The 19,948-nt window shown below is 41.5% G+C and overlaps 1 protein-coding gene across 2 annotated transcripts in view; it reads right to left on the bottom strand.

The window, feature by feature from the left end:
* Positions 1–2,415: 2,415 nt before the first annotated feature.
* Positions 2,416–19,948, bottom strand: part of me1 (malic enzyme 1, NADP(+)-dependent, cytosolic) — a 120,754-nt gene continuing 103,221 nt past the window's right edge. For both annotated transcript variants that reach the window (XM_078253692.1, XM_078253693.1), the window contains exons 7-14: positions 10,515–10,624; positions 9,900–9,997; positions 8,263–8,376; positions 7,670–7,775; positions 5,811–5,953; positions 5,517–5,690; positions 4,701–4,799; positions 2,416–3,041 (exon numbers count right to left, since the gene is read on the bottom strand). In XM_078253692.1, the coding sequence (XP_078109818.1) occupies positions 2,874–3,041; positions 4,701–4,799; positions 5,517–5,690; positions 5,811–5,953; positions 7,670–7,775; positions 8,263–8,376; positions 9,900–9,997; positions 10,515–10,624 (1,012 nt within the window). In that variant the 3' untranslated portion in view covers positions 2,416–2,873. The remainder of the gene's footprint in view (positions 3,042–4,700; positions 4,800–5,516; positions 5,691–5,810; positions 5,954–7,669; positions 7,776–8,262; positions 8,377–9,899; positions 9,998–10,514; positions 10,625–19,948) is intronic.

The following is a 19,948-nucleotide window of genomic DNA, read 5'->3' as shown; positions in this document are numbered from 1 at the left end:
CTGACTTTGTAAAAACCATGCCGTTTTTCTCATGCAGTATACAAATGTGTTATTTACGCATATTAAAAAAAAATGGTGTATTTGAATATTTCTGCATACTTGGGTCCCTAAACAGGGATTGCATAAATTGGGTATGACCGGAAAGCTGAAACTCTTATGGATTCAGTGGGCCCAATTGTATCCATGCGTGATGATGTTAGTCCCCATAGCCATGTCATTGTAGTGAGACCATTTTTGGAAACTTGACCTCACTGTATTAAATTACCTCTAGGATAAGCACAGCCTGATGGAACTTTACAACCACAAACTAGAGACCTAGGGCATTTAGAGAAAGTATGGCTTTCCTAGGTATAAGGGGGTCCCTGAGCAGTTTCCAGAACAGAAATGCTTGCCATCCAATTTTCCGAAAAAAATCCAGTTCTTAAAGTTTATGATACCAAATCACAGCAATGATTTTTCTATAGTGTTCCTCTTGATGTCTTAATGTGGTGTTTTGGAGGGATTTTTGACCATTTTTATCAATTCGAGTAACAAATGGTATCAACCCAAACATTGCTGCAACAACTTATGAGACATAATAGAGCATGGGAATGGGCACCATATACTCCCATCATAATGTTCTAAGCCCTTATACACACTAAACTTTACGTAAAGAGTAAACAGAAAAAAAAAGTTACAGTGTACGTGGCCTGAATGTGCGGGATTGGCCTGGAATGCTGTTAGATTCCCAGCCCTGATTTCAGAACCACCTTGCAGAGCATTTTCAAATTGGTTACTCACAGTAAAGCAAATGCTATTTAACAAGGCAGTTAGGGTCACTGGGCAACACATTCTCATGAATGGGATCGTACAATATTGTACGAAAATGTATGCACATCTATGCACACCGATACGATACGTATGATCAGGGTGCGATTTGTGAAAAAAGCAGAAGGGTGGAGAGGGTTTTTGTTCTTGTTCAATTTGTGTTTATCTGCTCTGTGCACCATCTGCTATTACCTATTAGTCACACGTTGTGGAATTTGTTTTGTATTGTTGAAGGTGCCAATAAAAAAAGTTGATCACAAAAAAAGAAGGGGGGATGTTTTTTGATCATGCACAACAAAACAAAACGTGCAAATGTAAATCCCCCTTGCAATACATTGGATATTGGATATAGTGCCAGGCATGCCAAAACACTTAAATATGCACTTCAATATTCAATGGAAAACACAACACTTTCAAGGCGGAGAGCGGAGTTCACTTTGCGGCGAAAACAAAATACTTTCACCTAGGAAACGCTTGATCGTTCCTCAGGAATGTCTTAACTGTCATCTCTGCATGACGCTCACTTTTTCTGGCAAAACTCCACTACCACGGCCCCTGATAGGGCTGTCATCTGGCGGTGTCTGTACCTGGCTCACAGTCACCTGTTGGCGGCCAAACAACCGCTGGAAGCCGGCGTCCCGGAGCTCTGCAGCGGCTAAATACAACCAGCAAGTGCCGCTCTGATTTTATCGTTCTCTCGCAATATAGACTGTTACCATTACAGTGCTTGCTTCCTTAGTTTAAAATGCTACTATTTTGGGTATATAATGGTCTATTAGTGAAGTAGCATTGATCACTTTGAGGGGGGATACATTTTGTCCCCACCGGGGATAAAAACAATTCAGCAGAGGCAGGGATATGTAGACCAGAAAGGGGGAAATCCCATGCAATCCCCGCGGCAAATCGCACCCTGCGTATGATATCTTATGAAAATAGTCGACATGACGCAGGCTACAGAGCTCCGTGAGATGTCACCGAATCAGCGGCACTTGATAGTTGACTTTACCTGACAGTAGGTTACTGGTAGGCGGCTACAGAGCTCCGTGATATGTTGCCGTATCAGTGGCAGTTGGTAGTTCAGTTTACCTGATAATTACAGTTAAGTAATCAAGAGAATGTGTGTTGCTGTAAAAATGTTTTCTAAGCATTTCTTTAAAAATTCTAATACCTTTATTACCTTTTATATCTAATACTCAACGGGACTGTACTCCCCCGAAAAACGGTCCCATAGGTTTTTTGTTCAAGCTACAATTATGACTGATATTTACTTTTATAGTGACAGCGCTCTCTAGTGGCCACAGTACTTATGACCGGACCAAAGCGGGAAGTAATGTGACAAAGTTCTGCTTAAAGAAGTAGGTTGGAGTGGTGGATGGGATAAAAAAAAACAAAAAAAAAACACAGGACTTTCCCCCAGGAAATCAGGGTTTGTGTCCTGTTAGAAAAAAGAAATTAAACAGCGAGTTTTTAAAAAACTTTTAATGGAACTTCGTCATGTTCAGTGTCACTAGCGTAACCAAATGTAAACCCAAACCACGATCTCCGGAGGACTTGTTGTACTCGACACACCCTTGTCTTTCTTCAGTACAAATGTAATTAGACGTGAAAAACATGAATCAAAACCATTTTTATTTGACAAAGAGTTTTTGGATTATAGCTGACACAGTCATAAAAACTGCCTATTACAGTACAACTAAAAGTAACCTGTGAAGGACTTTCCCCAAATGTATTATTATAAAATTCAATGTGATAACAACCATTAGTGGAATATTAAATATATAAGTTCTGCAAAGTGCTTTCTGTTTCACATTTTGTCAGCTTCATTTGGTTCAGTGATTTATAAATTGCTATAAAATGCTTTTTTACTGGAGAGGGAGACATCAAAGACATGAAGCCCAATAACTCGACATGTGTTGTCACCATTAATTTTACAGTGATATATAAATGAGACAATTCTACACACAGCCTCTTTCATATCCCAACATCATGTCTTGTGATGATATCGCATGTCATGTCAGTATTTGCTGTAGCCCTCCAGCGCTCATTCCGTCTCTCTGTCCAGTGTTTTAAAGTTTGCACGACTGCATAGTCATACTGTCCTCTGGCCAGCGGTACGAGTCCACAGCAAACTCATCATAATCAGTGATATAGGTAAGGGAGTGCAAATATGCTTCTTTGTCGGACGGCTCCGGGTAAAGTGTCGCCATGTTGTGCTCATAGGCATACTCCATGACCTGTAATGCACAGCGTTGGAGAAAATCAGACCCCATACAACTAGACTCAAAGAGACATGGGTATCAGCGGTCCTGTTGTTGTCTGTTGTCTATGGTCTGTCTGATGAGCTGTATGGTGCAAGATGAATTTCTGAAAGGATCAATAAAATGTCTATATCTGTATGTAAATATCTATCTTAAATGAAATTATTTATACTGTTTACTAATTATTACTAATGTTTTAATTGATGCTATTTTATTATTAGTGTATTATGAAAGAAAGCGTTCATTCATTTAGATAGAAAATTAATCATTTGTCAATTGTTAATAAGTGTTTTGTAAACCATCCATAAACATTATTTGGATGGCTATTATAAAGTTGCAACTAATGCTGATAATAATTAGTTAATGATTCATTAATAAGTAGGTTAATAAAGCATCAAGTAACATTCATTTGGCCCCATTAAATCTTTATTTGGTGATCTATAAAAAAGAAGATCTGTTTATTTGTGCACTGATAACAACCATCTAACCACTGTTTATAGATGCTTTACAAAGTATGTATTAATCATTAAAGGACAATTCTGGCGCAAAATGAACCTAGAGGTTAATAACATATGTGTACCGAGTCGACTGTTCTCTGGGACATGTTTTCATGCTAATCGAATGTGTCTCTAGCTTGAAACAAGCTACCGCAAAACCGGTGGTTACCTGCTAATGTTAGCTTTCAGGGCAGAGGGTAAATCACTATTTTCTACCACTAACAAAGCTCAAAATAGCACCACACTTCAACGGTAGCATAATGAGGGTCGCTACATGTAAACCGAAGCATTGAGAACTTTTTAAGTGTAAAGACAGTTTATTAAAAAGATAAGTTTAGAAAGACAGTCTTGCCATCTTGGAAAACAGTCATGAGCAGTCGAACCACGAACGCCGTGCAACCAGTAAACAGTAACATAGCTCAAACACAGCGTTTTTCAAAGATGGCGCCCGCATGTAAACACGAACGCTACTGTCTTTATAATCTATCTTTTTAATAAACTGTCTGTACAGTTACAAAGTTCTCAATGCTTCGGTTTACATGTAGGGACCCTAATTATGCTACCGTTGAAGTGTGGTGCTATTTTGAGCCTTGTTAGTGGTAGAAAATAGCGATTTACCCTCTGCCCCGAAAGCTAGCGTTAGCAGCTAATCACCGGTTTGCGCTAGCTTGTTTCAAGCTAGAGACACATTCGATTAGCATGAAAACATGTCCCAGAGACCGGTCGACTCGGTACACATATGTTATTAACCCCTAGGTTAATTTAGTCCTTTAAAAAGGTATTAAAATTTGTATTAAGTTTATAATTGCCATCCAAATAACGTTTATTGACAGTTTACAAACAATTCCGTAAAGGTTTATACATAATTTTGTAATCATTAACAAATACTTAATATAATATATAAAATGTTAGGATGTGTGCAACAACAAACTGTAAAATAATAACATGAATTATAGCATGACTAATAATAATTTAACGTTATTCATTTTTATGACATTGTTTGTTAACAGTAAAATCACTTTTAACTTAAGTTTGATTAACTATCAATTTACCATTTATTAGTGATGGTTATTATAAAGTGTTACCGAGACATGGCAGCGTACATCTGCTCTTCCTTGTGTGTACAATGAGCTCTAACCTTTACAGCCAGTTTGAGAGAGACGTCCCTGATGGAGCTGAGAGGAGGATACAACCTTCCCTCCGCCAGGTCTTTCTCCGTCACCAGGTGAGCAAGAGCCTGTCGAATGGTGAACACACAGCTCAGGTTACGGCAGCGAAGAAAGTCATCACAACATGCCGACTGGTTTTTCACGAGTCTGACCTCGCTCAGCTAAGTGTATGACATATGAAGCTATAGCACACAGTCAGTTCAGGCAGGAAGACTAGCCTAGGTTTATTTCTCATTCATGTGCCGTTCACTTCTCAATCATGATATCAGCTGTTCTCATCAGCTGGTCACATCAGCTGATCTCATCCATCCGACAGCACAGCGACACAGCTACATTGTTAGCCTATCACCCTACTGCTGCCTCTGTTTAAATATGATTCTCTGCCTTTAGTACATTTAATGCTGCTATTATGTGTGCGGTTGTTTACCATCTGTTATAATAAACATTCATCTTTACTTAATTCACTTGTCTCTCCTGATTGAAATATATAAAGAGAGAGATTTGTGGTGTGAACTGTTTCTAGTCACATTCTGACTCAGACTTAGAGCCAAACAAGAAAAAAGGAATTATACCTCGCCTATCGCCGTCAGTTATGTACCATTAAAAAGCTCCAGGCATTCATTTCGTTGTCAAGATATGGCTTTACTGAGACTTCAGGAGAAGAGGTTCAGTGACAGGATGAGTTATTGATAACACAATTGATCGTACAAATTGCCGCGTTCATTAAATAATAATATAAAATACACAAAAAGGGTGTGTATGTACTGATTATGTCAGTGTGTTACCTCTGCTGCAGCAAGGAAGATTCCCTCTGTAATATGTTGAATGCCACAAACGGTGACACTCAGGCCTACACCGGGGAAGATGTAGGCATTGTTTCCCTGACCAGGGTAGAACGTCCTCCCATTGGACAGGGTGACGGGATCAAATGGGCTGCCACTGGCAAAGATGCCCCGCCCCTGCAGCACAATGAGGATTATTATTGGTTTAATTCGCCCATTCATTAGAGATGACCAAGGAAACCATTCATGGCCATGTATGAGAATATCACTGCGATGAAGAGAGTCCTGAGTGAATACCTCTGTGAGTGTGTAACATTGCTCAGCAGTGCATTCTGCTTTGCTGGTAGGGTTGCTGAGCGCAAAGATGATTGGGCGTTCATTGAAGGAAGCCATGTCTCTGATGATCTGCTCGCTGAAGGCTCCGGCAATAGCCGCCACACCTGAGACAGAACGCAGGCCGTCAATGTGCAAAATATCCCATTTCAGTCTAGGGCTGGGCAATATATCGAAATTATATCGATATCGTGATATGAGGCTTGATATCATCTTAGATTTTGAAAATTGGCATTTAACCAATTAGTCATTATATCCACATTACTGATGATTATTTATCAAAAATCTCATTGTGTAACTATTTTGTGAAAGCACCAATAGTCAACCCTACATTATCAAGGTACTATCAATATCAAGGAATTAGGTAAAAAAATAAAACGTGTTATTTGATTTTCTCCATATTGCCCAGGCCTATTTCAGTCTGCTTCTTTAGGAGCTTTCCCAACAGCTGACGCCGTTGCCTGAGCCTCAGCTTGTCAAGTCGCCAGCGGCTGGTTTTGGAACAACAGGCAAGCAGCTCATAGCAAGTCAGCTGGTCGATTTACAAACCATGAGCTGGTTGAAATGTTTTTGACGGAGGCTCTTTCGAGCACGAGCGAGCTAGAGAGTAGATGAAGAGAGGGAGCAGCGTTAGAACAAAGCAGTGAATCAGAGAAATAAAACATTGTTTTGTGCCGTTTCATTACTAATACAAACGCAACTGTAGCAAGCAGCTAACTATCACTACGGTTGTTCATATTCTCAGACGATACAAATATATCCAGCTACGAAAAAACCTTGAAAATTCGGAAGTTAGAACGGAAGTACAGAAAGTCGTCGCTATGGAGATGATACACAGTCTCGTCGGTGTAGACTGGCAGCTTTCAGAACGTTGCAGACTGGCAAATTGCAAGTAATGGCAAGTTTCAACTCGTCTCGTCGCAAATCGTTGATCTGAACTTGGCTTTAAACACGGACCGAAAATTCCGTAGTTCATCTTCAGCATTCCCCATATGACCTTAAACTCTCCCTCAAATGTACACATGTACTATCAGTCCTTTCTTTCAATGACTCCTTGCATCCAATTTATCACTGTCATCTATCTATCTATCTATCTATCTATCTATCTATCTATCTATCTATCTATCTATCTATCTATCTATCTATCTATCTTTCATCTATCTGAAATCTTTTGATTTTTCGATCTAACATGCAGTCTGACAATCACATAGCTTCAAACTGGCTGTCTTATGAAAACATCAGATGCTTGTTGTTTTACCGTTGACAGTCTCGCATTGCCAGACCTTCCTCCACAGCGCTGCAGAGGAGGGTCTGGCTAGTACACACAGCATTCCAGGATAGGAGAAAAACGTGCTCTGGTTTATTGGCATTTCTTTAAACCAATCACAAACGTCTTGGGTGGTGCTAAGCGCTGGACGGAGCAACGTCACCTCTGCAAAATAGCCTCGGGAAGGAACTTGTTTTGGTGGAACGTGTACATTCACGTTACGTTGTTTTAGTCGTGCAACAGAAAACTCAGATTGGACCAATTAAACCAATCAGAATCGTCATAGGCAGCGCTACGCTCCTCACAGAGCCGCTGCAAAATAGTTGTGTGAGAGAAAACTCAGATTGGACAGATAGTCTAGCTAGCTGTCTGGATTTACCCTGCAGAGATCTGAGGAGCAGTTAACCATAGTCCTCACAAATCCACCGAGTTTAGAATGCAAACACAAAGGAAGCCCAAGGTAACGGATACCCGGCCTCAATGAGTGAAATCCCGTGGAATTTCCGTCAGCAACGGAGCAATCCCGGAAGTGGAATGTCGAGGATATAGACTATACCGATGATAGCTGTGGGTTTCAGTTCCCGAACCACATCCTCCAGTTTCTTCATCTGTGGATGCTCGTGAGCAAACCTCTCCTTCTCATGAGTCAGCTGGTCTCTGCCCTACGGAGGTGGAGAGGAAAGGTTGAGGAGGAGGACATGGAAGAGATGAGACCATCTGTAGAAACACCAGACACTGTGAAAAAACATTCTTATTGCTCCCCAACCATCTTTTACTGCTGAAGGAATGAAGGATTTCTTGAAAGTGCTCCTCTGTACTGGAGGAAACTGGGGGTGAAAAGAGGTGAGTATGAAGAGGAGAGGCGGGATAGAGGGGAGAAGAAAGAGAGAGCGTTGTTGGTGGAGTGAGAGAAGCAGTGAGAAAGCAAATGGTGGGGGACAGCGAAGAGGAGAAGGAGGACTGAGGGATGAATAACATGGATATGGTGAAAAAACAAATGATGTTGCATACTCTTTTACAGTGATTCCCCAGACAAATCTATGTCGAACATGCACGGAGATGAGAAGGGTATGTATGGACTTATCTAACTCTGGGGGATACGGGGAATAAGACAAAGTCCCAATAAGTCGGCGTGTTCCTTTAAGACACCTTGACAATGAGGCCCTTGGAATCAACCATCCAGATCTTTTTCAAACACTTTTCCTTAGCGAGTCCCTCCTTCTCCATGGCCATGGCGATCAGCTCAGCAATCCCCATCGCTGCCTGGGAGCAAGACAAAAGGAGAGGGAGAAAAGAGGAGGGGGAGATGAAGAGCATCATGACATCTCCGTACCAGTTTGGTTTCACATGCCGATCACATACAATAACTCATCCATCTCGTCAAAAGAATATCTGATCTGAAATCACAATATTTTCTCTCCGTTTCACTAATTGTAGTGATGAGAAATTAGGAATGTTACTAAAGACAGAGGAAATCATTTCTCCGCACACAATTACAATACAGTCTGGTTTAAAGTGAGACCATGTACCTTTTGAAAGAGGAAAAACAGAATATCCCTCATACAAATAAGCTTTATGCTTTACAAGCAAAACCCGTCTCACTCTGGGGTTTCCTGACTTTTTTTCAACTGTCCTAAATAATGATGTCTTCATTTCATATATGTCTTAAAGGTCCAGGTAAGACTTAAAACTAACTTTCTGTCATATTTGCTGAAACTGACCCCATGTTCCAGTAGAACTACATGAAGCAGGTCATTTAAAATAAATCTGGCTCCTCTAACACCACCTACAGCCTGGAGTGAGATTTGCAAAAATCCACAGCTCCCTGTTCAGATGCACCAATCAGGGCCGGGGGGGGGGGTGTCTAACTGCATGTCAATCACTGCTCATGCACACGTATTCATTCTCCCTTAAAAAGAGAAATAAAAAAAATCCTCTTTTGAAAATTGATCTTAATGCCTTAATTAAAAAAATTAGGAAAAATCCAACCTTTAAGGACACCAATTTTCTTTGTGAATGAATAATGTATTAACATGGTTTTATTTCAGTTAGCCTAATAGCTGGTTTGATTTGCATTGAGAGATGATTTTATGGAAAGTACCCCATAACAATCTCTAGGTATAGTGAAGGGGATGTGATGATGGGGGGCTATTTTAATTCCAAAGGCCAAGGGAACTTTATCAGGATCATAGTATCCTGGATCCATGAAATAACTGGCCTTTAAAAATAAACATCTGCCTGCCTCTATGGGAATGTAACATAGGGGTGTACTGACTTATGCCCCCTGTATTTTAAGGAAGAACATTTATTTATTTACGATACATTATTCATTCAAAGAAAATTGGTGTCCTTAAAGATTGGATTTTTACTCATTGTTTTAATTAAGGCATTAAGATCAATTTCCTAAAGATGATTTTTTTTATTCCTCTTTTTAGTCAACTTTAGCATGGGTGTCCTAATTTGTTCACATGACTGTACGTTTTTTAAACGTAGTCTGAAGCGCGTCAAAAATAAGTTATTCTGCCGAGTGGCTTATTGCTGGTCAGGATAGTAAAAACTGCGCAATCAGACATAAACAAAGACATAGTGGCTTCTACACAGGGTAACTGAGACTACATAGTCAGCATCTTGAAACCCTATACCACCAGGATGTTGATGTCTTTAAAGCATCTGACTCAAAAAACACTTGGATTGGATTCAATTTGCCATTATTTTCTAACAAGCTTTTTGGGCCACAGTGCCTGCTGTTCAGCCAAACAGTATTTCTTTAAGTGTGCTGCACATACCTCCCCTGCACCTTGGAACACAATGGTATGGTCGCACATACTGCTCTTGGTGACGCGGAGAGCCGCCAGGAGTCCAGCTACTGCCACTGCAGCAGTACCTAAGGAGTATTATAGAGCAACATCAACACGGGCAAAAATGGGCAAAGAAGAAGTGGAGCGTGGTGGAGGCAGCAGACAGTTTAATGAGCTAACAGTAAAGCCGGGTAAGCTTTCTTTCTGAATAAATGTTAGCATTCATTCATGCTAACATGCTAACATTTCACACGCACCGCGTATGCACAAAGACATTTTAGAAAACAATTAGGGGTACACATAACAACATATTTCCATTTTTACTGTTTATATACCTACATCTATAGCTACATGTACTGTATTTCCTATTAGTTGATGAAAAAATGTTGCATTCAATTATTCATATGGCATCAGAGTATGTTTACGGGTTATGTTTTATGTGATCAGTAATGCCATTGTTTACGAGAATAAATAGAAATACTTGAGTGAAGTTTCCCTTAAACACATCATATGTACAACCTGCATTTCAAATTTCTATTCTCTCTTTTTTATGGTTCAAAGAAGATATGGTTAAGCTCTCTTAAAACACAAATACAAGATTACCTTGGATGTCATCGTTGAATGTGCAGTACTTGTTGCGGTACTTGCTCAGCAGCCGGAAAGCATTAACATTTGCAAAGTCCTCGAATTGAATCAGACAGTCCATTCCATACCTGTAAACAGAAGAGCAGCAATTAATCTGGCTGAATGGACAGATGACCTGAAATGGACAGAAAAAGGGAAATAAAGGAGTTAACAGAGCTAAATGTTAACTCAAAGGGTAGGGGTCATTTAATAGACTTTTGCAGACACACACACATATACAGAGAGCAGTCTCAGCGGTCCTGAGGGGGGCGCTCTCTCACTGCACAGGGCGAGAAATGAAGAGAGGTGATGCTGGCTTATCCGTGCACAAAGTTCTAAAAATGGTTTTAATTCAGTTTTCTGAATATGCACAGTTATTTCAATAAATAGAAAAGGGATACTCTGTTATGTTAGAAGGCATGTCTGAAGTAAAATATAAAGCCCCATAACTGTGTACACGGTTTTGTTTAATGGACATTTGACAAGTTGACACCTGTTTTCCCCAACTTCACAACAGCAGCTCACAATGAGTTTCAGTGAGGCAGGTCAAACCTTTACAAAGGAGTAGAATCACAAAAACACCCCATTTGAAGGAAAAGAACACAGAGCCCACCCAGGATCCCAGTAAAGCAGCCGTCTTCATTTTTACAAGATGCTGCTCAGACCACCTATCACATACAGGGAATACAGGAACACAGGAGCCTGTGGCTGTAGGCTCCTACAAAAACATCATACAACAAAATTAAGCCATAAGGCCAGCATTATGAGTCTGTGAATTTGATTCAGCAGCGACAAACAGGAATCCCAAGTTCCCATGCCTTTCAACAGATGGAACTTTTGTCTAGGAATTTACTGGATGTTTGCAGAGTGACTGCTGCTCTCCAAGATGAAAGGCTTTAGGCTGTTGGAAAATCAAAGGGCCTGGTGAAGGTGTACAGCAGTGGTTCCCAACCTGGGGTCTGGGGACCCCTCAGGGGGGCGGCAAAGATCACAGGGGGTGCGCAACTCTTTATCTGGTTTGAGGTTGAGGTAAAAAATAAATATTTGCACATGTTAAACAAATTATGATAATACACTAGAATATATAATGTATGCAAAAGTCTGTATAAAAACTATGTATTTTTGTTCTCGCTTAAAATTGTAGGCAGGCTCCTTAGTAGGCCAAACCTCCGGGACCTCTTAACCTGGGACCCTTGCTGTCATCAGGTCAGCTGCTAGCTGCTATCATCCTCCACAGTGTTGCGGAGGAGGGTCTGGCTAGTCCACACAGCATTCTGGGATGGGAGAAAAACCTGCTCTGGTTTATTGGCATTTCTTTAAACCAATCACAATCATCATGGGCGGCACTAAGCACCCGGCAGAGCCATGGGGCCTCTACTAAACAGTCTCAGGAAGGAACTTGTTTTGGTGGAACGTGTACGTTCAAAGGTTGTTTTAGTCGTGTAACAGAAAACTCAGATTGGACAGATAGTCTAGCTAGCTGTCTGGATTTACCCTGCAGAGATCCGGCTGAAAAGAGTGACATCCGGCGGAATTTCCGGCGGCAACACAGCAATCCCGGAAGTGAAACGTCGTGGATATAGACTAAAGTGGCTATAACAGCAACAAATCCAATCTTTAGCTTTAAGATATTCTGTTTAAAGTGGAAACAGACAACGTTTCAACACCGTCGGTTTGGAACCCTGTCAAGTCCCAGGGCTTTCGCCGTGAATGGAGCCTTCCTTTTCCCAGGAGATAGTAACCGGTGAATATGGAAAGTGAGGCTCATAGGGAACGCCAATGGTGTCATTATTCTATAGCCATTACAATAAACAATGAACTTTACTTCATAATGATAAGTTTAAAAAAAACTGTCTATCGTCACTTTAAAGGTGCAGTAGGTAAGACTTAGGTAAGACTTACTAAGGCTTAGTAGACAGTTTTGGGTTTTAGCGGAAAGGGGGGAGGGACTGAGAAGTTGTCGATATTCAAATCTTTTGGCTAAGTCCTGGATCTTCACAATCCTACCTACAGCACCTTTAAGGAAAAGTTCTCGCACAAGGTGAAATTGCATTTAAAGTTAGATATTAAAAAAAACTGGGAACTTTTTGCAATACTATTACAAAAGCAGGAGATAGCTGGGATGAACAAATGCCATTTGAATGGCGTGACTGCCTGAAAGTATTTATTAGCAGGATAACTTTTAGAAACAATGGTAGGAAAGTGTGAGGTTGTCTGAAACCTGTATTAAAAACACAGGGGATCATGTTTCAGTGAGTGATGAAGGAAATTGGGGACAGGCCAAGCAAACAGGCCAAGCCGTCCCAAAATCCCCCCAACAACACCTACAGCCCCGTCAGTTAACTGAACAATAGGGCGACATGAAATCCTTTCTTGTCACATTTCTTTTTCACAATTTAGACACTGTTTTTCTCTGCGTTCTATCTTTAACTTTGCTCTTTCTTTCTGTGGCTTTTTCAGCCTTTTCATAAAACCCCACCTCCTACCTCATAAGGAAAAGGATCCTTGTTTGCACCGTTATTCTACAATTCACTAAAGCTCTTTCCCACTTATTACAGTGGCTGCTAAACTGCTTAAACCTTCAGCAGGAGGAGGATGAAGCAGAGCAGAAGCGGAGCGAGAATGAAATGCAGGACGAGAAGTGACCTGAGTTCAACTGCAATAAAAACTTGATGTCCTGATGAGAGAGTGCAATCGCTGCTTCACTGTTTACCCTTCCCTCTGCCACACTGCAAGACACTGCTTCCTAACACAGAGACTGACAGCCCGGCTGACTTACTGCCAACACAGCGGTAGCCTAGTGCTGAGGAGAGAAATGTGTTTTCCATCAAACTGAGAGCAGTCGTACAGCAATGAGAGCTTGTGCGAAGAGGAGGAATAATGAGGCCAAGAAGGGAGCAATAAACTTTTCATTGTTTTGGGGCTTTAGGAGACAGAGACAGGCGACAGGCGAGGATAGATGTGGCCTTGCCCCACTGCCACTGCAGCGCCCTCTGGTATGGTGTGGTGCAACTCGCTACTGGAGAGGTCACACCAGTTCACGCAGAACCAAGCTGCCTATACAGAAAGGCCATGAGTCCAGAGAGATAGATCTAGGAGTGTAGTCCTCTGCAGAAGCTGAAAGTCGTACTCACATGCTGCAAGTATTCTCAGTAAAGACAGAGGATTACATTTTAAGGCTTTAGGTGAGAATGAAAAACAATGTGGCCTGTTAGCCATTGAATTCTGTTTTATTTCTAAATGACAGCCCAGAAAGGTCAGAGACTCCTGACACAGACCTGAGAAAGGCTGAGCTGTTACACATGCATATTTATGGGCATCCACTGACCATAAACTGCAAAGTAACTATCTGTGGTTGTGGTACTGCAGAAAGAAAGGAACATCTTCCCAATGCAGAAAAAGCTCTTTGGTCCTTGGCCTGAGCCATAAAGATAGGGAGTGTTTTTGACAATGTGTGTGTGTGTGTGTGTGTGTGTGTGCGCGCGTTGCAGAGAACAAAGCTCATCTTGGAGGCCATTTGTGTTCATTGGCCCCTTTTCTGCCTGAAAGTCTGTTGTCTTTCCTTGACAACCCTCTGAATGGAACACCAAATCTGATAATGCACCTTTTGCCATCTGAATAGTAGGATTATTATTACTGGGTAACAACACAGGGAAAGTGGAAATAAATCTGGTAAAGGTGCCAAAACTGCAATGAAAGTTATGGTATAACTAATTGTATATGTATATATATATACCTATGTGAACTGTATGTTGAATTTGAAAATGATACTAGGAAACAGTATTCTAGTTTTGTGGTCCAAAGGATCCATCCGATATTCAAAACTGAGTTATATCCTGTCATATATCACTCAGAAACAAACTATACTGAAGTGTATTGGATAATATTCGGTATTAAGAGCTATTTATCACTAACAAATGATTATTTAGAGTTTAATTTATGTCTAGGTCGCTCCTCAATGCAATTTTGTTAGCCCCTTGTAGGCTTGTAACTAAGGTGTTTATTATTCATTTATTTGTTGCTATTCAAATTCCATAGTTTTGTCAAGTTTGACAAGCATTACATTTGGTGATGAGTGACTGAACTCAAGACAAAGTTCAGGACTTGTTGGACTCGACTGCCAAAACAGTGACTTTGTTCCACCTCTCGCAGCTCTTATGAAAGAAAGAGACGGTGTCTCCCTGCTGTTGAGATTTGGCAGTGAGATCACGTTCCGTCTCTTTGTTCAGTGCTTTGTCAACAGCAGTGTCTGTTCAGTGACTTCAGAGACCAAAAAGGCCTGGGTGGACAGCACTCGGTCACTAGGATGAGACAACAGGCAAGAGGAATTCTGCCTACACCTGCTTAAGGCTGTAAAACTGTGACAGTGAAAACTCTGTTGTTTCTGATATGATCTAAGAGGAGAGTAAATGTTGGACTTTGGGCATTCATCACGCAGACAAACAACACATAGTATTGCTCTGAATCTGCTCAACATGTAAATAAGCAGCTGTTTTCTAACAAGTTGGACATCAACTTTAAAGGAGATAATATGACAGTGTCATGTTTACAGCATGTTTCCACAAGCCAATTCAAACTAGAGTAGATTCCGCCTTTATAGCCGAAATTATACTGTCTGCGTGTGACGTAAATGTTGTCATTGATGGTATTACGCGTAGGCTCTGTACCGACTTCCGCCATGGATGTATTATAATAACTGGATACAGGATCCCAAAATGGCGCCAAAACAAAGCTTCTAATACTTCTGTGATATGCAACCCACTGAATATGCACAGTAGTATTTCTCTGTAGTGTTTCCACTCGGCCCATATACTTTACATTGTGGTGATGTCACAGGTTCTTAAATTGCTTTTCTCGGCTAGATGGAAGTTTTTCAAGTATATAAAAAGTCTAAAAATTCTGAATAGAAAGAGTCATAACCTTGTTTGGAGTTCGAGGTGTCCTGGCAGCAGTTTTACAGGTGTCTCTTTTACAATGTTGGCCAATGGGGAAAATATTTTTTTTTTGTCCTATGGGGAATTTTTCATTGTAAGCATAGCGATGTACTTTGCACGTGTGAAAGGCGTCCTCCAAGCGGATATTATTAACAGACCTAATTTGCGCCTGTGTGGTCTGCAGCTGTCCGTGTACGCGTCCATTCTAGAGTATAATCGAGCCTAAAGGCTCTATATTTGTGCAAGCTTGGTCTTTAAGCCAATCACCCATCATTCATTATTTGTCCGCATACAATAGTACACATTATAGGAAGACAGGTGTTTCGATTTAATTGATTTTCATGTTGGAGACTTCTGGAAACAGAAGATGACCAGCCGGGAAGACAAGACACCAGCAGACGAGATGCTAACCTTTCCTGCCATGCCGCTGTTTAAGCTATCTGGAAAATGCTAGCCGAACAACACAGAGCTCCTTTGTTCCTAAAACTTTTATTTTGCTGTGATTTATGATGCGCCACTATAATAAGGGTAGCAGAATGAAAGAAAAATACCTAGACTCATTGTACTGTAGTACCTTCAGGGTTTCTTGGTCCTTACTGCCAACCTGTCCTATTTATTGAGAATAACGGCATTATTATTAATGTTTGATGGTATGTAAAAGAGTGTGAGACATGAGACGCGCTCCCATGTGGGGAATCGCTCAGACTTTGCTGTTATGTCTGGGCCAATATGCAGGACAGGAGAGTTAACGACTGACCCAGCTCCTTCAGGAAACACAATCTGGCTTCATCTGAGAATGAAATCTGAATCTCCAGCTAATAGGAAGTAGGTGGATGTTATACATACTTCCAAGACTGATGTGGGGGGGGGGGGGACTCTTTTAGTTGGAGTCTATGCAGAGCCAGGGAGGACCTCTACAAAGAAGGTCACACACAAGGGTGCTCTGTCCAAACACAGCTGTCAAACTTGTGTGCACATAGTATATGCATTTGTGTACACACACACACACACACACACACACACACACACACACACACACACACACACACACACACACACACACACACACACACACACACACACACACACAGGCTGTCTGTCTATTTCCGCAGTCCCTACAGGGCTTCATGGCTGAAGCCTTAATAAATCCTCAGCCCCCTCTCACTCTCCTGCATCTCTCAGCACACATTATTTCTCAAATCCCCGAGCCGTCATTGAAGACACAGACGCATTCTGCATTCTTTCTCCTCTCCTCTCCTCTGTTACTCCTTTCATCCATCCGTCGGTCTTATTCTCTCGATGCCATGAGTTTAGTTGGATAGTTTAGATGGTAGGGCTGCACGATATGACCTAAAGTAAAAATCACAATCAATTGCACATTTTACCTCGATAACGATCTTTTTTTTTTTGTGATTCGATGACGGACATGTATAAAGTTTAAAAAACTTTTTTACAACGGTTAATGATCAGTTAACATTTAATTTCATTGTGCTTTCTTTTGGAAGGCTGGCAAAAAAAGTCAAACATCGCCACTTACTAGCTAATGAATTATCCTGAGTTAAACGCTAGCTATTAGTAAACAGAAGGTAGTGGCTGGTGGCTGGTGTGTGCGCCAGTGTTTGTGTGTTGGTGTGTGTCGGCCCGTCCCCGCATTTGGCGACTGGCGAGTGTTAATTTTGGACCTGCATCAACAGCAATAAATTATCGAAATTATCGTCATGGGAAAAATACATCGATAACAGCTTCAGAATTTTGATGTCGATACATTTTTGATTATTCATCCAGCCCTAGTGGATGGCATTGGGGTAGTTTTTGCTTGCCACTCAGATTGGTAAGGAGAGCACCCTGGAGCCGGTTGTGTCAAACACAATCATGTCTGACATAAAAATATACTTTTCATTTTATCAAGGTCTAAAATGGTTTCATACTTTTGTTTTAGAGTTCAATATTTTGGTAAAAAATGTTTTTCACTTTCTCACCTAGAGTTAGATGAGAAGTAGTCTCGCATTGCCAGACCTTCTTCCACAGCGCTGCAGAGGAGGGTCTGGCTAGTCCACACAGCATTCTGGGATGGGAGAAAAACGTGCTCTGGTTTATTGGCATTTCTTTAAACCAATCACAATCGTCATGGGCCGTGCTATGTGCCGTACGGAGCCACGGTGCCTCTACAAAATAGCCTCGGGAAGGAACTTGTTTTGGTGGAACATGTGTACGTTTAAAAGTAGTTTTAGTCGTGCAACAGAAAACTCAGATTGGACAGATAGTCTAGCTAGCTGTCTGGATTTACCCTGCAGAGATCTGAGGAGCAGTTAACCATAGTCCTCAGAAATCCACCTGAGGTTAGAACGCCAACACGAATAAAGCGGGAGGGGATGGACATCCGGCCGAAAAGGACATCCGGCGGAATTTCTGGCGGCACCGGAGCAATCCCACAAGTGGAACGTTGTGGATATAGACTAGATGAGAAGTAAATATTGAGCTACTGCCAGCAGCTGGATAGCTTAGCTTAGCACAAACACCTACCAACACCTCTAAAGCTAATTAACAAATGAACACGTTATAGCTTATTTGTTTATAAAAACGGTTCATTTTAGTTTTACAGGGTATATGAGCTGGACTATATTTTAGCCAGTTGAAGTGACTTCTGCTGGTTGCCTGGCAACATCAGGATGCACAAGCATATGCGCCTATGCCATATTATACTGATAGAGCGGCATTTAGAAGAAAAAAGCTAACGCGTTGTTCACAAGTTTTCACTTCACATTCCTCAAGTTCGCTCTCATGCACTTCATGCAGTAGGATTCTCACAGAGAGCAATCTGCACACACCAACAGAAATACATTAGGGATTCAATGTCATAAAAAAAGGTTAGTGTTTCCATGACAGAAAAGAGAGTTCAGAGTTTTGAAACCTTTGCTGAGCCTTGTGTTGCTGTGGGCGTGTGCGGGAGGAGCAATGAGATTAAGGGATCATTCATTTCTGCCTAGAGACAAAAGCAGTAGACAACACCTGCTGATTGTTAACAGGAGCAGTTGCCGGAGCATTGGAGGCTGGCCTGAAATCAAACAAACACTCGGTTGCATCACGAACCCTTCTCCTTCAACTCAGAAGCATTTTTAAACGGTGGATTTAAAAAATCCCTCCAGACTTCTGCTGCTTATTGATGATGAGTCAATCCGGGGTATTCTAGTTCACGTTTAGTTTTAAGAAAACTAAACATGAATATTACTTAAAAGACTGCAGAGCTGTAATCATTCATTCGATCTCTGAGCCCATAATTACTTATTTTCCGCCAATCTGGCTCCTTTGGGGAAAAAGCTTCGCTGCTCCCTATAGTTGAGAAGCCACCCGGTTATTAGAGTCATGGTTTCCTGTTGCCAGCTGGAGGGGCCCCAGACCCAGGCTGATCCTACTGGACTCTGGACACTATGGGTTAGGACAAGTCTTAACCAGGCCCATGTGTGCGTGGCTGTGATGGCTTCATGGCAAACAGGGACCCAGAGATGTGTCACCATGCATGCAAGTCAAAGATATACAAAAGTTCCATTAAGGACAGAACTGCAATAAACACATAAAATACAAGTCCCAAAGGCAAGCAGCATGGCTAACCTAATTTCAGTTCAAAAAAGAGGGAAAAGATAAGATCAGTGTATGAAAACAAAATGAATGACAAAACGGAATATTAAAACACGTCAATGCCTGGCTGTGCCTCCAAGTCAAACACACCAAACCTAATCCCTCACTGTGATCCACTGCTGAATCAAACAGGGTTTAGCATTTCTACATGACATCACAAGTCTGAATTATCTCTGTGCTTGGGAAAGATATGGTGAGATATGTTCCTTCGACTGGGACCACTAGAGTCATACAGAGAATAAAACAGCTTCTTCCACAAACAAGAGGTCTCCCACTATTCCTGTAAGCTTCTCTGTTTACATGTTCAATCATATTCTTTAAGCATTCACAATAATCATGTATGACATTATTTAAATATGCTGTTTAAAACAACAAACACCCAGCCCTCCTTTCACCCCAGGTCACTTGATCACGCCCCTCAGCGTCTGATACAAGGCACCCTTTGGCCCTGATAACCCGACCAAGAAGTCGGCAGAAAAAAACCTCGCCAGCAAAACACGTAGCCACTTTTTGCCCGTCGCGCTTTGCGAAGGCCTTTTTGAAGCAGACGCATCTGTACCGACCTAATTCGGTTTGATCGCCCCCTTTAGCGCCTGTATGAGACGCATCAGGCTTTCAACTATCTCCAATGTAAACCCATCTGCGGCAATATCAGATGCTAAGAGCAACTGTGCCAGCCGGCCCATTCCCTTCAATATTAACACACCACAGCGCTATAAGGCGACGCAGTACAAAGAGCGAAAGAGTCCGCGAAGAGATTGGGGTGGATGGATGGGTCAAAAGACCGCTGTCCTTGTCCCATGTGAAACCAAGAGTCAACATTGACGTATTTTAACTTACCTA

This window comes from Sander vitreus, chromosome 6 (assembly GCF_031162955.1).
Source record: "Sander vitreus isolate 19-12246 chromosome 6, sanVit1, whole genome shotgun sequence".
Lineage (NCBI taxonomy): Eukaryota > Metazoa > Chordata > Actinopteri > Perciformes > Percidae > Sander > Sander vitreus.
This window is presented reverse-complemented; position numbering and strand designations above follow the sequence as displayed.